This window comes from Salmo salar, chromosome ssa05 (genome assembly GCF_905237065.1).
Source record: "Salmo salar chromosome ssa05, Ssal_v3.1, whole genome shotgun sequence".
Classification (NCBI taxonomy): domain Eukaryota; kingdom Metazoa; phylum Chordata; class Actinopteri; order Salmoniformes; family Salmonidae; genus Salmo; species Salmo salar.
In genome coordinates, this window is record NC_059446.1 from 37,984,231 (window position 1) to 38,009,077 (window position 24,847).

General features: G+C 43.7%; 3 protein-coding genes and 2 pseudogenes across 3 annotated transcripts; all 5 read left to right on the forward strand.

Moving 5' to 3' along the window:
* Nucleotides 1-4,356: 4,356 nt before the first annotated feature.
* On the forward strand, nucleotides 4,357-6,968 carry LOC123743095 (protocadherin alpha-C2). Its single transcript, XM_045718157.1, has one exon. The coding sequence runs from the start codon at nucleotides 4,539-4,541 to the stop codon at nucleotides 6,951-6,953; it is 2,415 nt and encodes an 804-aa protein (XP_045574113.1). The 5' UTR covers nucleotides 4,357-4,538; the 3' UTR covers nucleotides 6,954-6,968.
* Nucleotides 6,969-7,283: 315 nt separating this feature from the next.
* On the forward strand, nucleotides 7,284-10,043 carry LOC106604793 (protocadherin alpha-C2-like). Its single transcript, XM_045717723.1, has one exon. It carries the CDS (start codon nucleotides 7,527-7,529, stop codon nucleotides 10,041-10,043), a length of 2,517 nt encoding a protein of 838 aa, XP_045573679.1. The 5' UTR covers nucleotides 7,284-7,526.
* A 258-nt stretch (nucleotides 10,044-10,301) lies between these two features.
* On the forward strand, nucleotides 10,302-12,983 carry LOC123743034 (protocadherin alpha-C2). Its single transcript, XM_045717724.1, has one exon. The coding sequence runs from the start codon at nucleotides 10,527-10,529 to the stop codon at nucleotides 12,981-12,983; it is 2,457 nt and encodes an 818-aa protein (XP_045573680.1). The 5' UTR covers nucleotides 10,302-10,526.
* Nucleotides 12,984-13,407: 424 nt separating this feature from the next.
* On the forward strand, nucleotides 13,408-19,215 carry LOC123743035 (protocadherin alpha-C2-like; annotated as a pseudogene).
* A 219-nt stretch (nucleotides 19,216-19,434) lies between these two features.
* LOC123743036 (protocadherin alpha-C2-like) lies at nucleotides 19,435-22,052 on the forward strand (annotated as a pseudogene).
* The last annotated feature ends 2,795 nt before the right edge of the window (nucleotides 22,053-24,847 follow it).

Below are 24,847 nucleotides of genomic sequence, written 5' to 3' on the forward strand. Positions count from 1 at the left end.
TCACCAGCTTTCCCCAAACAGGCCTAGAGGCAGTAAAAGTTTAATTCTAAGGATGGATTAAATTGAGTGAGACACGTATTCAATGTTTAATCAGTTTGAGTCACACATCCACTTTAAAGTTGGGAAATTGTTTTAGGGTAAAAACGTTCCACGGCACACTAACTCCGGGGCAGGCTTTCTGCCACGGTAAGCTGTTTTCCGTGGCAAGGAATAAACATAGTAAAATGCTAACATATGCTAATTAGGGTGCTCGCATTTCCATTCGCCCGTAGAGAATAGTCGAGGTTCATTAACTGAACAAACAGAAACTCTCCTCGAAATATAATTTAATTAAAGACGGTGGGACTGGGACGCAAGCCGCGGGCTAGGAGCTTCTGTTCCAAATGCCACACCTGGACGCGATATGCCGAACCTTCTGCCCACTCTCTCCATGCCCTTTTCCTTTCAATATCCCGGGGAATGAGTTCCGAATGTCAACAGATGAGTAGTCTACCGGCCGGATTCACCGGGGTAATTAGGTCGGCGCATGCCTCAGATTGAAAATAATTCTGTTAATAAGGAAACGGTTTCCATGGAGGCAAGACGCTTCTCGAACTGGAGTGTAACCTTCTCTCTGCCTGAGGAGGAGGAGGAGGAGGAGGAGGAGAGCCATGGGGACGCTATAGCAGGGCTAGAGTTCGTTAGTTCAGCTAAACATCACTTAAATAAAGGTGACATAGTACGTGGAGCTATATTTAAAAATGGAGGCATACCATTTTTTCACATGTTCTAAAATATGAAGGTGTGTGTATGAATATAAAGGTGAAATAAATAAAGAAATAAAAAATATGAACCATAGCCTCTTATAACATGTTATAGAGTTCGGTACATTCCATGGCATGGATGAATCTGCAGCAGTGTTGTGTTCCATAGGATCCCTGACTGAAAAGGTTAATATCATCACCGTAATTACTATAGTGCAGGGTTCCATAATTGGCGGTTTTAATTGCCCCTCCAAGTTCTCTGAGCAAAAAAAATATTTATATATTTCTTATTTTTATTTGTTATTATTGGACATAAAAGACTGTAGGAAACAAACAGGAGATCAGCTCCACGTGATTTTAATGTGAGATATCTGTTCCCAACTACTCCCACGCATAAGAGACACGCGATCGTATACAAACGAAAGCAAGGTTCGAAATGATTCTGTTTTAGTCGAATATTATATCTGTTTGGGATTCTTGCGGTCAATTTGCCCCGGATGCCCTTTCCCTTCAGTATCCAGTGTAGACGCCAGTTCTCCCATATAAGCCTTCTCCCACTGCCTCTGACCTTTGACCTTATTGAAGCCTAGTAAAGGCTCTATATCCAAACCTCAGAGGGAACCTCCATGTCTCATCACTAGAGAACGGGATGACCATGCGTGTACCCCATGCAGCTCTGTGACCCATGGGGCTTATCCCCATACCCATCTCTTCCCCACCCTTTCTTACCTCCCTCTCTAATCCCATACATTCTCCTCCAAGTCGGCTTCTCCCTTTCGCCAGATCAATGAAACACAGAGAGGGACACATTATTTAGGTAAGAAAAATACTTATATAGCGTCAATGTAAATGAATAAAACACTCTTAAAAGCATGTCCAGAACACCATGGCCTAGATATGTATTATTATGAGATAATACAGGGATAATGAAGATCCTTAAAGACCTGAATGAAACACCTGCCATATCACAGTGCCTGACCGGTGTGACCAGGCATGGCCTAGTATCGATCTACTTACCAAGGTTAGTATCTGTAAAGACTGTAGATCTGTAGTACATGTAGTCTGCCTGCTAGATCTCCACCAGGGGGCACCATTAAGTTACAAACAGACGGAGAGAGATGGAAAAGCTTCTTTGCGTTTCAAAATAAAGATTTCATCAAGTAAAGTACTCACTTAACAAAACTATTTCACAGTTCTACACTTTCAAAATGATGGAATAGATCACATAAAAAATGGGTACTAACACTCAGAAAGCATGCATGGAAGAAGCAGACAAGAAAGCACATACGGCTTAGTTGTGTTTTAGAAATGAACGCTAGTTTAGTTGATATTAGCTGTTGGTATTGGTTTGAGAGAAGGGATATCAGTTTGGGGATTAAGTGGCTTTCTGGACATCTGTAGAGGTCGTACGTGGGCTCTGTTTCATCAGCATGTGACCTGTAATGAAAAAAAAGAACACAGAATTCACCAACGTCCCGCCTACTTCCTGGTGCAAGTATTTAAAAAATAAAATAAAAAGTATAAGTTTAAGGGGATATCGGTGAACATATGTCGTGGTCAAGTCGACGACGGCTCCAGCGCAGTGAGTCGAGCTTACTCAGGTGTTCAACAGAGCATATCAGACCGAGAGCCTAACGCTTCCTTAGGTAGTTCTTTATGAGTTTTAGTTTAGAAAATAATCTCTCCGAAGACGCGACAGTTACAGGGATGGTAAAAAACAGCTTGAATATCATAACAACATCGGGGAAACGGGGCAGAATGGAATGGTGCATCAAATACAGCAGTTCTGCAATATCTTTAATTGAGCCTCTCATTCTCCTTAATGCAAAAGTCCACCCCAAAGCATCCGTTGGTTTTTGTTCTCATTAGTCCATTGTTGACTTAATCCCAAAAATGTTTTGCTTGTCAGCAATCAAGTTTTCAAGATATGTAACTTTGGAAATACAGAAATCCTCCCCATATGATGCATTTTGCGTCACGGGATAATGTCTGTGTTGCTGTATTGGATATAATTTGATTTAATGAAATGTACCTTGAATATTGCATCTTGAATATTGCATTTGTGTAGGCTATTAGCCAGAGAAAACCCTCTGAGTACTCTGAATTTAGTCTCAGGCCGACTACTTTTTTCCTCATTGTTAGGCTATTTGATATGTAATGTTTATTAACAGTTTATAAATAGCAACTAAATAGCAACTAAATACGGTAAAAAAAATATATATATATATATAAATAGTATACTGCATAATGAACAAAAATCCCTACTAAATTAGTGTTTGGAGGGTGGACTGACTGTGATATTTGGCATTAATAGACTGGTTTTACGCACAACAACTTTGTATCCAAGCTGGGAGAGAGCGCGTACAATCTGCAATGTTTGAATTTCCAACTTGAATTACTGAACAAGGAATTACATGATTGCCACCAGCCAGCAGTCTAAATGGCAGCATTGCAACACCTTGCATAGTTTCTTGAAATGTTATGCTTAACATGATTAAATGACGACCAAATAGACAAACCAATAAAAAGGTATACATTAGCAAAAGCAAAGATATACACAACCTGGCATCAAAGAAAGCCTATCATCGATTCGATAGGCATGCAGCCGTATAGACGTTCAGCTGCCTTCCAGCACCATGGACAGCGATCGGTATGGTCTCTACTTTGTGAGTGGTTGTCTGGCTGTCACATTCGATTTTTTTGTTATTAAGGTGGGGATTGAGGGGGGGACGAACTCCAACCATGCAGGGGTCCAGAGAAACTGCATTATGCCAGTCGGTCATTTAAGATATACAGTATGTCAAATGATATTCTTATTCGCGGATTAATTTACCTTTATCCAATGCCTTTTTATGAAGGTTTTCTATTACGAAAATGTTTTGCAATCGAAAACTTTCATGAAAAGGCATCGGGTAGAAGTAAATGAATCCACGAATACTAATTTCATTTGACATGTATCTTAGATGACCACGTCTTCATGAATTTGATGATATAAACTAGAAGCCTATTCAAAAACAGTATGGGATTTACACCAGGAACTAGGCGGGACGTTCACAGGGTATACAGAGGCAGTTAGTAATGTAAGAGAGAGCTGCATACACAACATCACAGTCAAGACTGTTCATTACTTGTATGTTCAAATAAACTGTTAGTAATTTTAGTGTTTTTCAACCACTCAGGCCTGCTATATTTGGCCTTCTAAACGTTTAGACTGAAATGAATAAAGACGCTTGGTTAGAGTGATATACAGGCACTGTCCACAGGCGAGGTGCTGAAATCCCCGCCAACGGTCTATTGTTGTGTCAAGTTAGGTTAGTAGACAGCAAAACTATTTTATTCATATTTTTCGCGGGTGATGTCATAATCATTGAGTAGACGTCAGAGAATTCGAATAGGTGGATTTGGCGCTACATTTGATTCACTGCCAGCCCATTTGTGTACATGCCCCTTCATACTTAGTAATGTGAATGTCAATAGCATACTTAGTAATCAGCATACTTAGCAGAATCACATCAAGCAGTGAGGCCTCTCTCCCAGCCTGACTCTCCTCCTGCGTTAACCACGCGGTGTCACTGTTCACCAGTAAATGTCTCAGCTCTGTTCAGAGGGAGCCATGACATTCTCGTCCAGCCCTGCTGAAGGACAGACCTGTTTCAGCTGAAACAAATATGCCTCTTTATTGTATAACAACGATAATGCTCTGAACAACTGTCTGCTACACAGGATTTCTGCACACTCGTTAATAGCATCCGAGTGTATAAGGAGTCGATTTCTGGCTGGAATTCAACGTTCAGGATGCATCGGGCAAAAAGGTGTTTCTCGGCTGTCTTTGTTATTTGTACGTTATGGAGCAGCACTTTGTCAGTGACTCGGTACTCCATACCCGAGGAGATGGAGAGGGGGTCCGTCGTGGCCAATTTAGCCGCAGATTTGGGTCTGGAGGTTGGAGTTCTGGCTCATCGCGAGGTAAAACTTGAAATGTTCCAAGAAAGCAATAAATATCTGGATGTCAACAAAAAGACAGGGGAGCTCTACATTGTTGAAAAGATGGACAGAGAATACCTCTGCCCATCGAAAACCGCAACAACATGTTTTGTTAAACTAGACGTTATCATTGAAAGTCCCTTGCGCATTTTCAATATCGAGTTAGAAATCAAAGATATCAATGATAATGCGCCTCGTTTTCGTAGAGACAGGGCAGAGCTTGATGTTTCAGAATCGGCTACCCCGGGTGAGAGATTCTCCTTACCAAATGCCGTGGACCCAGATGGTGGTATAAACACTGTAAAAATGTACAAACTCAGTGAAAGCGAACATTTCACAATCGAAATTCAGACGGGGAGTGATGATACTAAATATGTTGACATGGTTTTGACAAAGGCTTTAGATCGAGAGGAGCACGCCGTTCATCATCTAATATTGACCGCTGTAGATGGCGGGGTCCCCGCGCGCTCCGGTACAGCTAATATCATTGTTAGGGTGCTAGATACAAACGACAACGCCCCTCGATTCGACCACACGGTTTATTCCGTTAATATGACAGAGAACTCCCCGATTGGAACGCTAGTAATGAAGCTTAACGCCACAGATTTAGATGAGGGCCCAAATGCAGAAATAAAGTATTCATTCACACTTTACACATCAGAGAAAACACAAGACGTCTTTGCACTGAATCCAAACACAGGAGAGATAACAGTAAAGGGCACTATTGATTATGAAGACATGAAGTTTTACGAGATGCATGTTGAGGCTAAGGACAAAGGACAGCATCCCCTATTGGGGCAGTGCAAAGTTGTAGTGCGCGTTACAGATATGAACGACAACTATCCCGATATCACCGTAAAATCTTATAAGAGCACAGTTAATGAGAATATTCCCGTGGGGACAGTCATAGCTATCGTAGGTATAAGCGATAGGGACACAGGTGACAATGGCAAAGTGAGCCTATCTATAAACCCAAACCTGCCATTTGTTTTGAACAAATCCTCTGACGTCCTTTATGAGCTCAAAGTCTCAGAGCCATTAGACCGCGAGCAAGTGCCAGAATATGACATCACACTCGTTGTGACCGATGGAGGAACGCCCCCCTTGTCTGATAATGAAACGATAACTTTACATCTATTGGATGTCAATGATAACGGGCCACTCTTCCCCCAGTCGTTCTACACTATACCCGTTATGGAGAATAACGCACCTGGGGCCTTGCTAAGTTCCCTCACTGCGTTTGATCCAGACCTCCATGAAAACCAGTATCTAGTTTATTTCATCATAGAGAAGGAGATAGTGAACACCTCCATGTCAATGCTGTTCTCCATCAATCCGGAGAACGGTAATCTTTACGCACTAAAGACGTTTGACTATGAGATAGAGAAGGAGTTCCTTTTCCACATTGAGGCCAGAGACTCTGGTGTTCCTCCGCTCAGCAGTAACGTGACTGTCCACATCATTATTGTGGACCAGAACGACAATCCCCCGGTCATAGTGTCTCCGTGGCGCGCGCACGGCTCCGTGGTGGAGGAGAAGATCCCCAGATCCACCGATAAAGGATCCCTGGTCTCCAAGGTGATAGCCATAGACACGGACTCGGTCCAGAACTCTCGGATTACATACCAGTTTCTACAGGTTACCGACGCCACCTTATTCAGTCTGGACCAATACAACGGAGAGATACGTACTATGAGAATGTTCAGTTACAGAGATCCGCGTCATCAACGGCTGGTTGTCATCGCCAAGGACAACGGGGAACCTGCTCTCTCTGCTACAGTTACCATAAAGCTCTCAACAGTGGAGACTGCTGTTAAAGCCTACTCTGACATGACGGAAGTGCCTCTAGAATATGACATATTTTCAGATTTAAACCTGTATTTGGTGATCGGCCTGGGCTCCGTGTCCTTTCTGTTATTGATCACCATATTGGTCACCTGTGTGCTGAAGTGTCAGAAACCAAAGCCCAGCAAAGCGGCTCCTCCCAGTAGAAACAGCGTGATCAGTGACAGGAACTCAACCATCGCAGATTCCACCCTGGTCTCCAACGATGCCTACTGGTACAGTCTGTTTCTAGCGGAGACAAGGAAAGGAAAGCTGGTAGTCAGACAGCCTGTGCCGAAGGCGGGTTCCAGATACATCGTGTCCAGTCTACCAAGGAGCACCGGCCTGACAGAGACCAGCGACTCAGCGGCCTCTACTCTGCAGGTAAGAATAAACTCTTAATTTCAGATATTTAAACAGTTGTTTTAATGAAGTCTTTTATCCGTGTTTGACTCTTTACAAATTCACCTTGTGCGTAAATGTCTATACATTATCTTATTATTAAATGGAAGATACTTCAGTGCTTATAAAATAATACTCAATCTCTATACCATCAGTCTACGAAAACCTTTAAAATATAAATATATGTGGCAAAATCAAATAAATCACATAAAGGCTAGCTTCATTCGTAAGGTCCATCAAAATCTTGCAGGCATCAATGCTCCACACGTTTGCGTCCTCTTGTATGTTTTAGTCAGATGTACAACCTTGTTTTATGCACAAAGTGTCGCTGTTTACCAGCTAAACACGCTATTTTGCGACGCAATAGTCGCCATGACAATTTGTCATAAAGAAGGCAGTGTACAAACCCAGTGGACAGCTCCCAGCGCTGAATCCGTCAAAAATGAGATTATTCTGCCCTGATCGCCCTTAAACACCAAAGGAATTGTGCTATGCTGTTTGAAAGATCTTATTCAGTTGTCTGACATTTTGTTTGACCCGACTGCTTCGTCAACAAAGCTCACAAAGGTAACAATGGAGGCGCGTACCAGCGCACGGCACTGGAGAAGGTACTTCTCGGTCATTCTTATTTTCTCTGCCGCCCTGAACACGGCGTCTGCCGTTACTCACTATTCTATTCCCGAAGAAATGGAGGAGGGCTCCGTTGTGGCTAATCTTGCAGCTGATTTAGGTTTGGATGTGAAAACATTGAGTAGACGTAAGATGCGGTTAGACATTATCTCGAATAAGAAATATCTGGACGTGAACAAAGAAACGGGGGAGCTGTACATTGTAGAGAAGATGGACAGGGAATATCTTTGCCCTGCTAAGACATCTTGTTTTCTTAAAATGGAAGCTATTATTGAAAATCCACAACGGATATTTTACATCGAAATAGAGATAATGGACATCAATGATAACGCCCCCCATTTCCGAAGGGACACCATAAACTTGGATATTTCAGAAGCGACACAGGGCGGTGAACGATTTTCTGTTAACAATGCAGTGGATCCTGACGTTGGTTCGAACTCAGTGAAAACATACCTATTGAGCGAAAATGAGCACTTTACCATCGAAATTCAGACCGGAAGAGACGGGTCAAAATTCGCTGATTTGATACTGAAAAGGGTGTTAGACCGAGAGGAGCAGGCGGTTCATAATCTAATACTCACCGCTGTAGACGGAGGAGTCCCTGCCCGCTCTGGGACAGCCAGCATCATTGTTCGGGTTTTAGATACGAATGACAACGCCCCTAAGTTTGACAAAGACAACTACAAAATCGATATAATGGAAAACTCTCCAATTGGAAGCCTTGTTGTTAAATTGAACGCAACAGACTTAGATGAGGGGACCAATTCGGAAATATTATATTCGTACAGCCTGTATACATCAGAGAAAACACAACAAACGTTCCATTTAAACCCTAATAACGGTGAGATCACGGTGAAGGAAATGATCAATTATGAAGATTTCAGGATCTATGATATGGAAGTCATAGCAACGGATAAGGGGTCCAATTCATTGACAGGTCAGTGTAAATTAACCATTTTAGTTACGGATATGAATGACAATCACCCTGAGATATCAATTAAATCGTTTCAAAGCCCTGTCAAGGAGGATATTCCAGTAGACAGTGTGATAGCAGTGGTGAGTGTCAGCGATAAAGATTCAGGTGAAAATGGGATAGTTGATATTCGTATTGCTGATACATTACCTTTTGCACTGAGAGAGTCTTCTGATAACTATTATGAGTTAGTAGTTTCAGAGCCTCTGGATCGTGAGAAGGTTCCAGAATATGACATAACTTTTACATTAACAGACAGGGGATCCCCTCCACTATCTGACAACGAAACTATGACTTTAGAGCTACTAGACGTTAACGACAACGTTCCACAGTTCCCCCAGTCGTTCTACACTATACCCGTTATGGAGAATAACGCACCTGGGGCCTTGCTAAGTTCCCTCACTGCGTTTGATCCAGACCTCCATGAAAACCAGTATCTAGTTTATTTCATCATAGAGAAGGAGATAGTGAACACCTCCATGTCAATGCTGTTCTCCATCAATCCGGAGAACGGTAATCTTTACGCACTAAAGACGTTTGACTATGAGATAGAGAAGGAGTTCCTTTTCCACATTGAGGCCAGAGACTCTGGTGTTCCTCCGCTCAGCAGTAACATGACTGTCCACATCATTATTGTGGACCAGAACGACAATCCTCCGGTCATAGTGTCTCCGTGGCGCGCGCACGGCTCCGTGGTGGAGGAGAAGATCCCCAGATCCACCGATAAAGGATCCCTGGTCTCCAAGGTGATAGCCATAGACACGGACTCGGTCCAGAACTCTCGGATTACATACCAGTTTCTACAGGTTACTGACGCCACCATATTCAGTCTGGACCAATACAACGGAGAGATTCGTACTATGAGAATGTTCAGTTACAGAGATCCGCGTCATCAACGGCTGGTTGTCATCGCCAAGGACAACGGGGATCCTGCTCTCTCTGCTACTGTTACCATAAAGCTCTCAACAGTGGAGACTGCCGTTAAAGCCTACTCTGACATGACGGAAGTGCCTCTAGAATATGACATATTTTCAGATTTAAACCTGTATTTGGTGATCGGCCTGGGCTCCGTGTCCTTTCTGTTATTGATCACCATATTGGTCACCTGTGTGCTGAAGTGTCAGAAACCAAAGCCCAGCAAAGCGGCTCCTCCCAGTAGGAACAGCGTGATCAGTGACAGGAACTCAACCATCGCAGATTCCACCCTGGTGTCCAACGATGCCTACTGGTACAGTCTGTTTCTAGCGGAGACAAGGAAAGGAAAGCTGGTAGTCAGACAGCCTGTGCCGAAGGCGGGTTCCAGATACATCGTGTCCAGTCTACCAAGGAGCACTGGCCTGACAGAGACCAGTGATTCAGCGGCCTCTACTCTGCAGGTAATACTAAACTCTTCATTTCTGATAAGAAAACTATTTTACTGTAGTCTGTTGTCCATGTATGACTCTTCACCTATTCACGTAGTGCGTAAATGTCTATACATGTGTTGATATTCAAGAGAAAACAACTAACCAACATAATGTTGCTCTATGACAAGTTTTACAATAGAAATGTCTGGCTAAAAACGGAGATCACATATCGACTTCCTTGGTCTTTTAGGGAATTATGCTTCACACATTTACATACATCTATCTAGAATTACTGTAGATATAATATTCAGACATAGTCCAACAAAGTAGAAGGGAGAACAGATGTGCAAGCTTGTTATATGCACAAAGCGTCGCTGTTCACCAGCTAAACACACTCGCTTGTGATGCAATAATCGCCATGACAGTTCGTCATAGTTATTAAGGCAGTGTACGCAACGCAATGGACAGCTCCCGGTGCTGAAAACATCAAAAAAGGACATTATTCTGCTCGGCTCGACATAAACGCCAAAGGAGTTGAGCTATTCTCTTGTAAATATTTGTATTCTCCTTGTTCATGTTGTGTTTGACCTGACTGTTCAGTAACCAGGACATAAAAATATAACAATGGAGGCGCACAGAAGCGCAGAGCACTGGGGAAGGTACGTTTCGGTCTTTCTTCTTTTCTCTTCCGCCCTGAACACGGTGTCTGCGGTTACTCACTATTCTATTCCGGAGGAATTGAAGGAAGGCTCTGTTGTCGCCAATTTAGCTGCTGATCTGGGACTCGACGTGCAGGAACTAAGTAGACGAAAAATGCGGTTAGATATCATTGCCAATAAGAAATACTTGGATGTGAACAAAGAAACAGGAGAGCTGTACATTGTTGAAAAAATTGACAGAGAATATCTTTGCATATCAAAAACAACATGCTTTCTCAAATTGGATGCAACAATTGAAAATCCAGTAAGAATGTTCAACATTGAATTGGAAATACTGGACATTAACGACAATGCGCCTCATTTTCGAAGAGACACAATGCACTTGGACATAGCGGAGTCTACTGCTGCGGGCGAAAGGTTCTCATTGAACAATGCAGTGGACCCAGATATTGGTACGAATTCAATTAAAACATACTATCTGAGTGAAAGTGAGCACTTCAATATAGAAATCCAGACTGGAAGAGACGGGTCTAAATTTTCAAATTTGATTCTGAAAAAGGCTTTAGACCGAGAGGAGCAGTCGGTTCATAATCTAATACTCACCGCTGTAGACGGAGGTGTCCCTTCACGCACAGGCACAGCCAGCATCATTGTCCGTGTCCTGGATACCAATGACAACGCCCCTAAATTTGATAGGGACAGCTACAACATAGATATAATGGAGAATTCTCCAATTGGAAGTTTAGTAGTGAAACTGAATGCAACTGATTTGGACGAGGGTTCCAATTCGGAAATAGTATACTCATATAGTCTTTATACATCAGAGAAAACGCAAGAAACGTTCAGTTTAAACACGAACACCGGTGAAATAACAGTAAAGGACATGATAAATTATGAAGATTTTAGGATATATGATATGGAAGTTATAGCAACGGACAAAGGAACACATTTTTTGTCTGGACATTGCAAACTAACTATCTTAGTGACAGATATGAATGATAATCATCCCGAATTATCGATCAAATCCTTTCAAAGTCCAGTCAAGGAGGACATAGCAGTAGACACGGTGATAGCAGTGGTGAGTGTCAGCGATAAAGATTCAGGTGAAAATGGGATAGTTGATATTCGTATTGCTGATACATTACCTTTTGCACTGAGAGAGTCTTCTGATAACTATTATGAGTTGGTAGTTTCAGAGCCTCTGGATCGTGAGAAGGTTCCAGAATATGACATCACTTTTACGGTAACAGACAGGGGATCCCCTCCGCTATCTGACAACGAAACTATGACTTTAGAACTACTAGACGTTAACGACAACGTTCCACAGTTCCCCCAGTCGTTCTACACTATACCCGTTATGGAGAATAACGCACCTGGGGCCTTGCTAAGTTCCCTCACTGCGTTTGATCCAGACCTCCATGAAAACCAGTATCTAGTTTATTTCATCATAGAGAAGGAGATAGTGAACACCTCCATGTCAATGCTGTTCTCCATCAATCCGGAGAACGGTAATCTTTACGCACTAAAGACGTTTGACTATGAGATAGAGAAGGAGTTCCTTTTCCACATTGAGGCCAGAGACTCTGGTGTTCCTCCGCTCAGCAGTAACGTGACTGTCCACATCATTATTGTGGACCAGAACGACAATCCCCCGGTCATAGTGTCTCCGTGGCGCGCGCACGGCTCCGTGGTGGAGGAGAAGATCCCCAGATCCACCGATAAAGGATCCCTGGTCTCCAAGGTGATAGCCATAGACACGGACTCGGTCCAGAACTCTCGGATTACATACCAGTTTCTACAGGTTACTGACGCCACCTTATTCAGTCTGGACCAATACAACGGAGAGATACGTACTATGAGAATGTTCAGTTACAGAGATCCGCGTCATCAACGGCTGGTTGTCATCGCCAAGGACAACGGGGATCCTGCTCTCTCTGCTACAGTTACCATAAAGCTCTCAACAGTGGAGACTGCTGTTAAAGCCTACTCTGACATGACGGAAGTGCCTCTAGAATATGACATATTTTCAGATTTAAACCTGTATTTGGTGATCGGCCTGGGCTCCGTGTCCTTTCTGTTATTGATCACCATATTGGTCACCTGTGTGCTGAAGTGTCAGAAACCAAAGCCCAGCAAAGCGGCTCCTCCCAGTAGAAACAGCGTGATCAGTGACAGGAACTCAACCATCGCAGATTCCACCCTGGTGTCCAACGATGCCTACTGGTACAGTCTGTTTCTAGCGGAGACAAGGAAAGGAAAGCTGGTAGTCAGACAGCCTGTGCCGAAGGCAGGTTCCAGATACATCGTGTCCAGTCTACCAAGGAGCACTGGCCTGACAGAGACCAGTGATTCAGCGGCCTCTACTCTGCAGGTAAGAATAAAACTCTTCATTTCAAATCTGCAAAATGCTGTTTTACTGTAGTCTGCTGTCCGAGTTTGAGTCTACGTAGCGTTCGCCTCGCGCGTAAATGTTTCTATCAGTACGTTTAATATTCAATGGAACACACTCAGTGTCAAAACATGATAATCAACCAACATAATGTAGGTCTATGACAAGTTTTAAAATAGAAATGTACTGGGTAAAAACAGTTCACCAATAAGACTGGACTGCGCTAATCCTTGGTAAAACTGGGTTAAGCAAAGGAATAACATATGGCTACACAAATCGTTATTTACGTGGATTAAATCTTGCAGCATGTGCTAGAAACGTTTGGATGCTGTAGTTATAATTTTCAGGCATAGTCCGACAAATGTAAAGGAGAAAATGTCTACAAGCTCGTTACATGCACAAAGCGTCGCTGTTGACCAGCTAGCAAAACACACTCGCTTGTGATGCAATGGTCGCCATGACAGTACGTCATATTATGAAGGCGGTGTAGCCAAAACGCAATGGACAGCTCCCGGTGCGAAAAACCTTCAAAAAGGACATTATTTTCCCTGCTCGTTCTATAAACGCCAACGGAGTTGAGCTATTATCTTTACATATTTGTATTCGGCTGGCTCACGTTGTGTTTACCTGACTGCGTAGCAACCAGTGTCATACAAATATAACAATGGAGGCGCACAGAAGCGCACAACACTGGGGAAGGTACGTCTCGGTCTTTCTTCTTTTTGTGCCGCCCTGAACACGGTGTCTGCGGTTACTCACTATTCTATTCCGGAGGAATTGGAGGAAGGCTCTGTTGTTGCTGATTTAGCTGCTGATTTGGGTCTCGACGTGCAGGAACGTTGAGTAGACGAAAAATGCGGTTAGATGTCATAGCGAATAAGAAATACCTGGATGTGAACAAAGAAACAGGGCAGCTGTATATCGTTGAGAGGATTGACAGAGAATTCATTTGCACTATCAAAGACAACATCTGCTTTCTAAAATTGGAGGAACTATTGTCGAAAACCCCAGTAAGATATGTTACATCGAATTAGAGATAATGGACATTAACGACAACGCGCCAAATTTTCGAAGGGACACAATGAACTTGGACATAGCGGAGGCTACTGCAGGCGGGCGAAAGGTTCTCTGCAACAATGCAGTGGACCCAGATATTGGGGCGAATTCAGTTAAAACATACCATCTGAGTGAAAGTGAGCATTTCAATATAGAAATTCAGACCGGAAGAGACGGGTCAAAGTTTGCTGATTTGATCCTGAAAAAGACTTTAGACCGAGAGGAGCAGGCGGTTCATAATCTAATACTCACCGCGGTAGACGGCGGGGTACCTTCACGCACAGGCACAGCCAGCATTATTGTTCGTGTGCTTGATACGAATGACAACGCCCCTAAGTTTGACAAAGACAGCTACAAAATCGATATAATGGAGAACTCTCCAATTGGAAGCCTTTAGTAGTGAAACTGAATGCAACTGACTTGGACGAGGGGACCAATTCGGAAATAGTATACTCGTACAGCCTGTATACATCAGAGAAAACGCAACAAACGTTCAGTTTAAACCCGAACAACGGTGAGATCACAGTAAAGGAAATGATAAATTATGAAGATTTTAGGATCTATGACATGGAAGTCATAGCAACAGACTAAGGGACACAATTCTTTGTCTGGACAGTGCAAATTAACTATTTTGGTCACAGATATGAATGACAATCACCCCGAGTTATCGATCAAATCCTTTCAAAGCCCTGTCAAGGAGGATATACCAGTAGACACGGTGATAGCAGTGGTGAGTGTCAGCGATAAAGATTCAGGTGAAAATGGGATAGTTGATATTCGTATTGCTGATACATTACCTTTTGCACTGAGAGAGTCTTCTGATAACTATTATGAGTTGGTAGTTTCAGAGCCTCTGGATCGTGAGAAGGTTCCAGAATATGACATAACTTTTACGGTAACAGACAGGGGATCCCCTCCGCTATCTGACAACGAAACTATGACTTTAGAACTACTAGACGTTAACGACAACGTTCCACAGTTCCCCCAGTCGTTCTACACTATACCCGTTATGGAGAATAACGCACCTGGGGCCTTGCTAAGTTCCCTCACTGCGTTTGATCCAGACCTCCATGAAAACCAGTATCTAGTTTATTTCATCATAGAGAAGGAGATAGTGAACACCTCCATGTCAATGCTGTTCTCCATCAATCCGGAGAACGGTAATCTTTACGCACTAAAGACGTTTGACTATGAGATAGAGAAGGAGTTCCTTTTCCACATTGAGGCCAGAGACTCTGGTGTTCCTCCGCTCAGCAGTAACGTGACTGTCCACATCATTATTGTGGACCAGAACGACAATCCCCCGGTCATAGTGTCTCCGTGGCGCGCGCACGGCTCCGTGGTGGAGGAGAAGATCCCCAGATCCACCGATAAAGGATCCCTGGTCTCCAAGGTGATAGCCATAGACACGGACTCGGTCCAGAACTCTCGGATTACATACCAGTTTCTACAGGTTACTGACGCCACCTTATTCAGTCTGGACCAATACAACGGAGAGATACGTACTATGAGAATGTTCAGTTACAGAGATCCGCGTCATCAACGGCTGGTTGTCATCGCCAAGGACAACGGGGATCCTGCTCTCTCTGCTACAGTTACCATAAAGCTCTCAACAGTGGAGACTGCCGTTAAAGCCTACTCTGACATGACGGAAGTGCCTCTAGAATATGACATATTTTCAGATTTAAACCTGTATTTGGTGATCGGCCTGGGCTCCGTGTCCTTTCTGTTATTGATCACCATATTGGTCACCTGTGTGCTGAAGTGTCAGAAACCAAAGCCCAGCAAAGCGGCTCCTCCCAGTAGAAACAGCGTGATCAGTGACAGGAACTCAACCATCGCAGATTCCACCCTGGTGTCCAACGATGCCTACTGGTACAGTCTGTTTCTAGCGGAGACAAGGAAAGGAAAGCTGGTAGTCAGACAGCCTGTGCCGAAGGCGGGTTCCAGATACATCGTGTCCAGTCTACCAAGGAGCACCGGCCTGACAGAGACCAGCGACTCAGCGGCCTCTACTCTGCAGGTAAGAATAAAACTCTTCATTTCAAATCTGCAATTTGTTTTACAAATGAGCCTACTATCCGAGTTTGAAGTCTGTATGCGCCTCGCGCGTAAATGTTTATCATCAGTACGTACTTAAATCAATGGACACTAGTGTCAAAACGTGATAATCAATCAACAGCATATAGGTCTACAACAACTTTTAAATATAATATATTGGGTAAAACCATTCACCGTAAAATGACACTCCGTAAGGAACTGGGTAAAACTGGGTAAAGCCAAAGAAATAACAAATGGGCTACAAATCGTTTTTCATTATACGTGATTAAAATCTTGCAGCTAATGGTGCTAAAACGTTTGGATGCTTGGTTAGTTTTAGTTCTATAGTAAGTCCGCCTAAATGCAAAGAGAAATGTCTACAAGCTCGTTACATGCACAAAGAGTCGCTGTTCACCAGCTAGCAAAACAGACTCGCTTGTGATGCAATGGTCGCCATGACAGTTCGTCATAGTGAAGAGAGCGGTGTAGCCTCAAACGCAGTGGACAGCTCCCGGTGCAAAATACCTTCGCTGGAAAAGGACATTATTTTTCCCTGCTCCTTCTAAAACGCCAACGGAGTTCTGAAGTATTATTTACATATTGTCTTCGGCTGGCTCACGTTGTTTTACCTGACTGCGTAGCAACATGACAAATATAACAATGGAGGCGCATATCAGCGCCAACACTGGGGAAGGTACGTCTCGGTCTTTCTTCTTTTTAGTGCCGTCCTGAACACTGCGTCCGCCGTTACCCACTATTCTATTCCCGAAGAAATGGAAGAAGGTTCCGTTGTTGCTGATCTAGCCGCGGATTTGGGTCTGGACGTAAAAACGTTGAGTAGAAGGAGGATTCGATTAGATGTCATAGCGAATAAGAAATATCTGGACGTGAACAAAGAAACGGGCGAGCTGTATGTCGCAGAGAGGATTGACAGAGAATTCATTTGCGCTTCGAAAACAGCTACAACTTGTTTTCTAAAAATGGAGGCAATAGTCGAAAACCCAAAGCGGATATTTTACATCGAATTAGAGATAATGGACATCAATGACAACGCGCCAAATTTTCGAAGAGACACCATAAACTTAGATCTATCTGAAGCGACGCACCGGTGAACGGTTCTCGGTAAATAATGCAGTGGACCTGATGTTGGGGCAAATTCAGTGAAAACCTACCATCTAAGTGACAGTGAGCATTTCAATATTGAAGTTCAGACCGGAAGAGACGGGTCAAAGTTTGCTGATTTGATCCTGAAAAAGGCTTTAGATCGAGAGGAGCAGGCGGTTCATAACCTAATACTCACCGCTGTAGATGGCGGGGTACCCACGCGTTCCGGGACAGCCAGCATTACTGTTCGTGTGCTGGATACGAATGACAACGCCCCTAAGTTTGAAAAAGACAATTACAATATCGATATAATGGAGAACTCTCCATTTGGAAGCCTTGTTGTTAAATTGAACGCAACAGACATAGATGAGGGGACCAATTCGGAAATAGTATATTCGTACAGCCTGTATACATCAGAGAAAAGCACAACAAACGTTCCATTTGAACCCTAATAACGGTGAGATCAGGGTAAAGGAAATGATCAATTATGAAGATTTCAGGATCTACGACATGGAAGTCATAGCAACAGATAAGGGACCCAATTCCTTAATAGGTCAGTGTAAGTTAACTATTTTGGTAACAGATATGAATGACAATCACCCTGAGATATCAATTAAATCGTTTCAAAGCCCTGTCAAGGAGGATATTCCAGTAGACTGTGTGATAGCAGTGGTGAGTGTCAGCGATAAAGATTCAGGTGACAATGGGAAAGTTGATATTCGCATTGCTGATACATTACCTTTTGCACTGAGAGAGTCTTCTGATAACTATTATGAGTTGGTAGTTTCAGAGCCTCTGGATCGTGAGAAGGTTCCAGAATATGACATAACTTTTACGGTAACAGACAGGGGATCCCCTCCACTATCTGACAACGAAACTATGACTTTAGAACTACTAGACGTTAACGACAACGTTCCACAGTTCCCCCAGTCGTTCTACACTATACCCGTTATGGAGAATAACGCACCTGGGGCCTTGCTAAGTTCCCCTCACTGCGTTTGATCCAGACCTCCATGAAAACCAGTATCTAGTTTATTTCATCATAGAGAAGGAGATAGTGAACACCTCCATGTCAATGCTGTTCTCCATCAATCCGGAGAACGGTAATCTTTACGCACTAAAGACGTTTGACTATGAGATAGAGAAGGAGTTCCTTTTCCACATTGAGGCCAGAGACTCTGGTGTTCCTCCGCTCAGCAGTAACGTGACTGTCCACGTCATTATTGTGGACCAGAACGACAATCCCCCGGTCATAGTGTCTCCGTGGCGCGCGCACGGCTCCGTGGTGGAGGAGAAGATCCCCAGATCCACCGATAAAGGATCCCTGGTCTCCAAGGTGATAGCCATAGACACGGACTCGGTCCAGAACTCTCGGATTACATACCAGTTTCTACAGGTTACTGACGCCACCATATTCAGTCTGGACCAATACAACGGAGAGATTCGTACTATGAGAATGTTCAGTTACAGAGATCCGCGTCATCAACGGCTGGTTGTCATCGCCAAGGACAACGGGGATCCTGCTCTCTCTGCTACAGTTACCATAAAGCTCTCAACAGTGGAGACTGCCGTTAAAGCCTACTCTGACATGACGGAAGTGCCTCTAGAATATGACATATTTTCAGATTTAAACCTGTATTTGGTGATCGGCCTGGGCTCCGTGTCCTTTCTGTTATTGATCACCATATTGGTCACCTGTGTGCTGAAGTGTCAGAAACCAAAGCCCAGCAAAGCGGCTCCTCCCAGTAGGAACAGCGTGATCAGTGACAGGAACTCAACCATCGCAGATTCCACCCTGGTGTCCAACGATGCCTACTGGTACAGTCTGTTTCTAGCGGAGACAAGGAAAGGAAAGCTGGTAGTCAGACAGCCTGTGCCGAAGGCGGGTTCCAGATACATCGTGTCCAGTCTACCAAGGAGCACCGGCCTGACAGAGACCAGCGACTCAGCGGCCTCTACTCTGCAGGTAAGCCAAAACCCACCATCTGATTTTACCAAATGACCCTCAATCCCTTTGATAAACAAGTGCTGGATGCCTGTGCGTAAAAGTAGTCAATCTAGGGTGAAACGTTCATGCATATAGGCATACATTTACGGGTTGTGAACAAACAAGTATGACAACGAAAAACAAAAAAAAATATTTAGAACTATTGTTTCTATTATACCTATTTTAAGCAATTAAACTTTCCTTAGCCCGGTTTTAATTCTATGGTGTGAATGCTGGTAAAATGCGCAAAGAGTCGCTGCTCACCAGTAAAACGAACTCTTCTGTGATGTAACAGTCGCCATGACAGTTCGCCACAGTGAAGAGAGCGATGCAATTTGTGGACATCCCGTTGTTCCTGAAACCTTCGCTGTGAAAAGGGTGATCTAAAATACATCTCGGTACAACGGCCGACTCGTTGGGCTTCTCATACCACCATCAAAGGGTATCGTTTTCTGTAGCCCATCACTCACGGATCAAAACAAATCAAACAATGGAGGCACATTGCATCCTTCAACCCTGGAAAAGGTACGTGTCGGTTTTTATTTTATTCTCTGCCACCATGAACACGTTGTCCGCCGTTACCCATTATTCTATTCCCGAAGAAATGGAGGAAGGCTCTGTTGTTGCTAATCTAGCCGCGGATTTGGGACTGGACGTGAAAACACTGAGTCGACGGAAGATGCGGTTAGACATCATTGCCAATAAGAAATACTTGGATGTGAACAAAGAAACAGGCGAACTGTACGTTGTTGAGAAGATAGATCGAGAATATCTCTGCGCTTCGAAAACAGCCACAACTTGTTTTCTCAAATTAGATGCAACAATCGAAAACCCAATACGAATATTCAACATCGAATTGGAAATAATGGATATCAATGACAATGCGCCACACTTTCGACGAGATTCCATACATCTGGACATATCTGAATCGACGCCAACTGGGGAACGATTCTCGTTAAACAACGCAGTGGATTCTGATGTCGGTACAAACTCAGTTAAAACATACTATCTCAGTGAAAGTGAGCATTTTAATATTGAAGTTCAGACTGGGAGAGACGGGTCAAAGTTTGCTGATCTAATTTTGAAAAAGGCTTTAGACCGAGAGGAGCAGGCGGTTCATAATCTAATACTCACCGCTGTAGATGGCGGTGTCCCGGCGCGGTCTGGCACAGCCAGCATCATTGTTCGCGTGCTGGACACGAATGACAACGCCCCTCAATTTGAAAAGGATCATTACAATATAAACATAATGGAGAACTACCCATTTGGAAGTCTTGTGGTTAAATTGAACGCAACTGATATAGATGATGGTACTAATTCGGACATTGTCTATTCATTTAGTTTGTATACATCAGAAAAGGCTCAAGGAACCTTCAGTTTGAACCCAACTAACGGAGAAATCAGAGTAAAAGAAATGATTAATTATGAAGATTTTAGAATCTATGATATGGAAGTCATAGCAACAGACAAGGGGACCAATTCCTTATCAGGACAGTGTAAGTTAACTATTCTAGTAACAGATATGAATGATAATCATCCAGAAATCTCCATCAAATCATTTCAAAGTCCAGTCAAGGAGGATATTCCAGTAGACAGTGTGATAGCAGTGGTGAGTGTCAGCGATAAAGATTCAGGTGACAATGGAAAAGTCGATATTCACATTGCTGATACATTACCTTTTGCACTGAGAGAGTCTTCTGATAACTATTATGAGTTGGTAGTTTCACAACCTCTGGATCGTGAGAAGGTTCCAGAATATGACATAACTTTTACGGTAACAGACAGGGGATCCCCTCCACTATCTGACAACGAAACTATGACTTTAGAGCTACTAGACGTTAACGACAACGTTCCACAGTTCCCCCAGTCGTTCTACACTATACCCGTTATGGAGAATAACGCACCTGGGGCCTTGCTAAGTTCCCTCACTGCGTTTGATCCAGACCTCCATGAAAACCAGTATCTAGTTTATTTCATCATAGAGAAGGAGATAGTGAACACCTCCATGTCAATGCTGTTCTCCATCAATCCGGAGAACGGTAATCTTTACGCACTAAAGACGTTTGACTATGAGATAGAGAAGGAGTTCCTTTTCCACATTGAGGCCAGAGACTCTGGTGTTCCTCCGCTCAGCAGTAACATGACTGTCCACGTCATTATTGTGGACCAGAACGACAATCCCCCCGGTCATAGTGTCTCCGTGGCGCGCGCACGGCTCCGTGGTGGAGGAGAAGATCCCCAGATCCACCGATAAAGGATCCCTGGTCTCCAAGGTGATAGCCATAGACACGGACTCGGTCCAGAACTCTCGGATTACATACCAGTTTCTACAGGTTACTGACGCCACCATATTCAGTCTGGACCAATACAACGGAGAGATTCGTACTATGAGAATGTTCAGTTACAGAGATCCGCGTCATCAACGGCTGGTTGTCATCGCCAAGGACAACGGGGATCCTGCTCTCTCTGCTACAGTTACCATAAAGCTCTCAACAGTGGAGACTGCCGTTAAAGCCTACTCTGACATGACGGAAGTGCCTCTAGAATATGACATATTTTCAGATTTAAACCTGTATTTGGTGATCGGCCTGGGCTCCGTGTCCTTTCTGTTATTGATCACCATATTGGTCACCTGTGTGCTGAAGTGTCAGAAACCAAAGCCCAGCAAAGCGGCTCCTCCCAGTAGGAACAGCGTGATCAGTGAGAGGAACTCAACCATCGCAGATTCCACCCTGGTGTCCAACGATGCCTACTGGTACAGTCTGTTTCTAGCGGAGACAAGGAAAGGAAAGCTGGTAGTCAGACAGCCTGTGCCGAAGGCGGGTTCCAGATACATCGTGTCCAGTCTACCAAGGAGCACCGGCCTGACAGAGACCAGTGACTCAGCGGCCTCTACTCTGCAGGTAAAATACTGAACTCATTCATTTCTGATAAGAAAACATTTTGATGGAGTTGATGTCCATCATGTGCACCAATTCATAGTGCGTAAAGTCGATAGATGTGCAGGTAATACTAAACACTTAATATATTATAACATAATTAAAGCTTGCCATATAAACAATGCATGTAGTTATGTGCGTAAAACCAGATGCATAATCAGATACAGGTAATTAGTAAATGTTGTCATGTAGCAAAGATATATGCACATATGTATTGCTTAAACTTTCAACGTACTAGTACTACACCAGAAAGTTGAAATATTTCGAAATTCAGAGGTGAAGTCTGGCAAAATGCGCAAAGTGTCGCTGCTCACCAATAAAACCCACTATTCTGTGATGTAATAGTCGCCATGACAGTTCGTCGCCAGGAAGACGTAAGGCACTGTTGTGTGAGACAGTTCCCGGTCCTGAATCGTCGGTGACAAATGGTAATTTATTGCATCTACAAGCCGTCAAGGTCGACTCGTTTTCTTGACTATATTCAAAACGGGTATATTTTCGTTGTGGTGCATTGCGCACAGAGATAAGCAGTCAAACGATGGGACTGAACATCGTGCACCTTCAGCCGTGTAAAAGGTACGTCTCGATATTTCTTATTTTCTCTGCCGCCATGAACACGGTGTTGCGGTTACGCACTATTCTGTTCCCGAGGAAATGGAGGAAGGCTCTGTTGTTGCTAATTTGGCTTCTGATTTGGGGCTTAACACGAACAGCCTTAGTAAGCGTAAGATACGGTTGGATGTTATTGCCAATAAGAGGTATCTGGACATAAACAAAGAGACTGGCGAGCTGTATATCGCGGAAAGGTTGGACAGGGAACACTTTGTGCAACTAAGACAGCAAACGTCTTGTTTTCTCAAAATGGATGTTACGATTGAAAATCCAATAAGAATGTTCAATATAGAAGTAGAAATAATGGACATAAATGACAACGCGCCCACATTTTCGACGGGACACAATGGACTTGGATATATCAGAGTCTACCCCCGCAGGTGAGCGATTCTCGTTAAACAATGCAGTTGACCCAGACGTTTCGGTAGCAAACTCTGTTAAAACGTATCACTTAAGTGAGAGTGAGCATTTCAGTATCGAAATTCAGACCGGTAGAGACGGAGCCAAAGTTCGCTGATTTGGTACTGAAAAAGGCTTTAGACCGAGAGGAGCAGGCGGTCCATAACCTAATACTCACCGCTGTAGATGGTGGAGTCCCCGCCCGCTCCGGGACAGCCAGCATCATTGTTCGCGTTCTAGATACGAATGACAACGCCCCTAAGTTTAATAAAGAAAGCTACAACATCGATGTGATGGAAAACTCTCCAATTGGAAGCCTTGTTGTTAAATTGAATGCCACTGACTTAGACGAGGGAACCAATTCGGAAATAATATATTCATATAGCTTTATACATCGGAGAAAACTCAAGGCAATTTTCGGCTTGAATCGCTAACAGTGGTGAAATAAGAGTAAAAGAAATGATAAATTATGAAGATTTCAGGATTTATGACATGGAAGTCATAGCAACAGATAAGGGAGTGAATTCCTTGTCAAGTCAGTGTAAATTAACAATTTTAGTTACAGATATGAATGACAATCATCCAGAAATGTCCATAAAATCGTTTCAAAGTCCTATAAAGGAAAATGTAGCCATAGACACTGTGATAGCAGTGGTGAGTGTCAGCGATAAAGATTCAGGTGAAAATGGGATAGTTGATATTCGTATTGCTGATACATTACCTTTTGCACTGAGAGAGTCTTCTGATAACTATTATGAGTTGGTAGTTTCAGAGCCTCTGGATCGTGAGAAGGTTCCAGAATATGACATCACTTTTACGGTATCAGACAGGGGATCCCCTCCACTATCTGACAACGAAACTATGACTTTAGAACTACTAGACGTTAACGACAACGTTCCACAGTTCCCCCAGTCGTTCTACACTATACCCGTTATGGAGAATAACGCACCTGGGGCCTTGCTAAGTTCCCTCACTGCGTTTGATCCAGACCTCCATGAAAACCAGTATCTAGTTTATTTCATCATAGAGAAGGAGATAGTGAACACCTCCATGTCAATGCTGTTCTCCATCAATCCGGAGAACGGTAATCTTTACGCACTAAAGACGTTTGACTATGAGATAGAGAAGGAGTTCCTTTTCCACATTGAGGCCAGAGACTCTGGTGTTCCTCCGCTCAGCAGTAACGTGACTGTCCACGTCATTATTGTGGACCAGAACGACAATCCCCCGGTCATAGTGTCTCCGTGGCGCGCGCACGGCTCCGTGGTGGAGGAGAAGATCCCCAGATCCACCGATAAAGGATCCCTGGTCTCCAAGGTGATAGCCATAGACACGGACTCGGTCCAGAACTCTCGGATTACATACCAGTTTCTACAGGTTACCGACGCCACCTTATTCAGTCTGGACCAATACAACGGAGAGATACGTACTATGAGAATGTTCAGTTACAGAGATCCGCGTCATCAACGGCTGGTTGTCATCGCCAAGGACAACGGGGATCCTGCTCTCTCTGCTACAGTTACCATAAAGCTCTCAACAGTGGAGACTGCCGTTAAAGCCTACTCTGACATGACGGAAGTGCCTCTAGAATATGACATATTTTCAGATTTAAACCTGTATTTGGTGATCGGCCTGGGCTCCGTGTCCTTTCTGTTATTGATCACCATATTGGTCACCTGTGTGCTGAAGTGTCAGAAACCAAAGCCCAGCAAAGCGGCTCCTCCCAGTAGGAACAGCGTGATCAGCGAGAGGAACTCAAC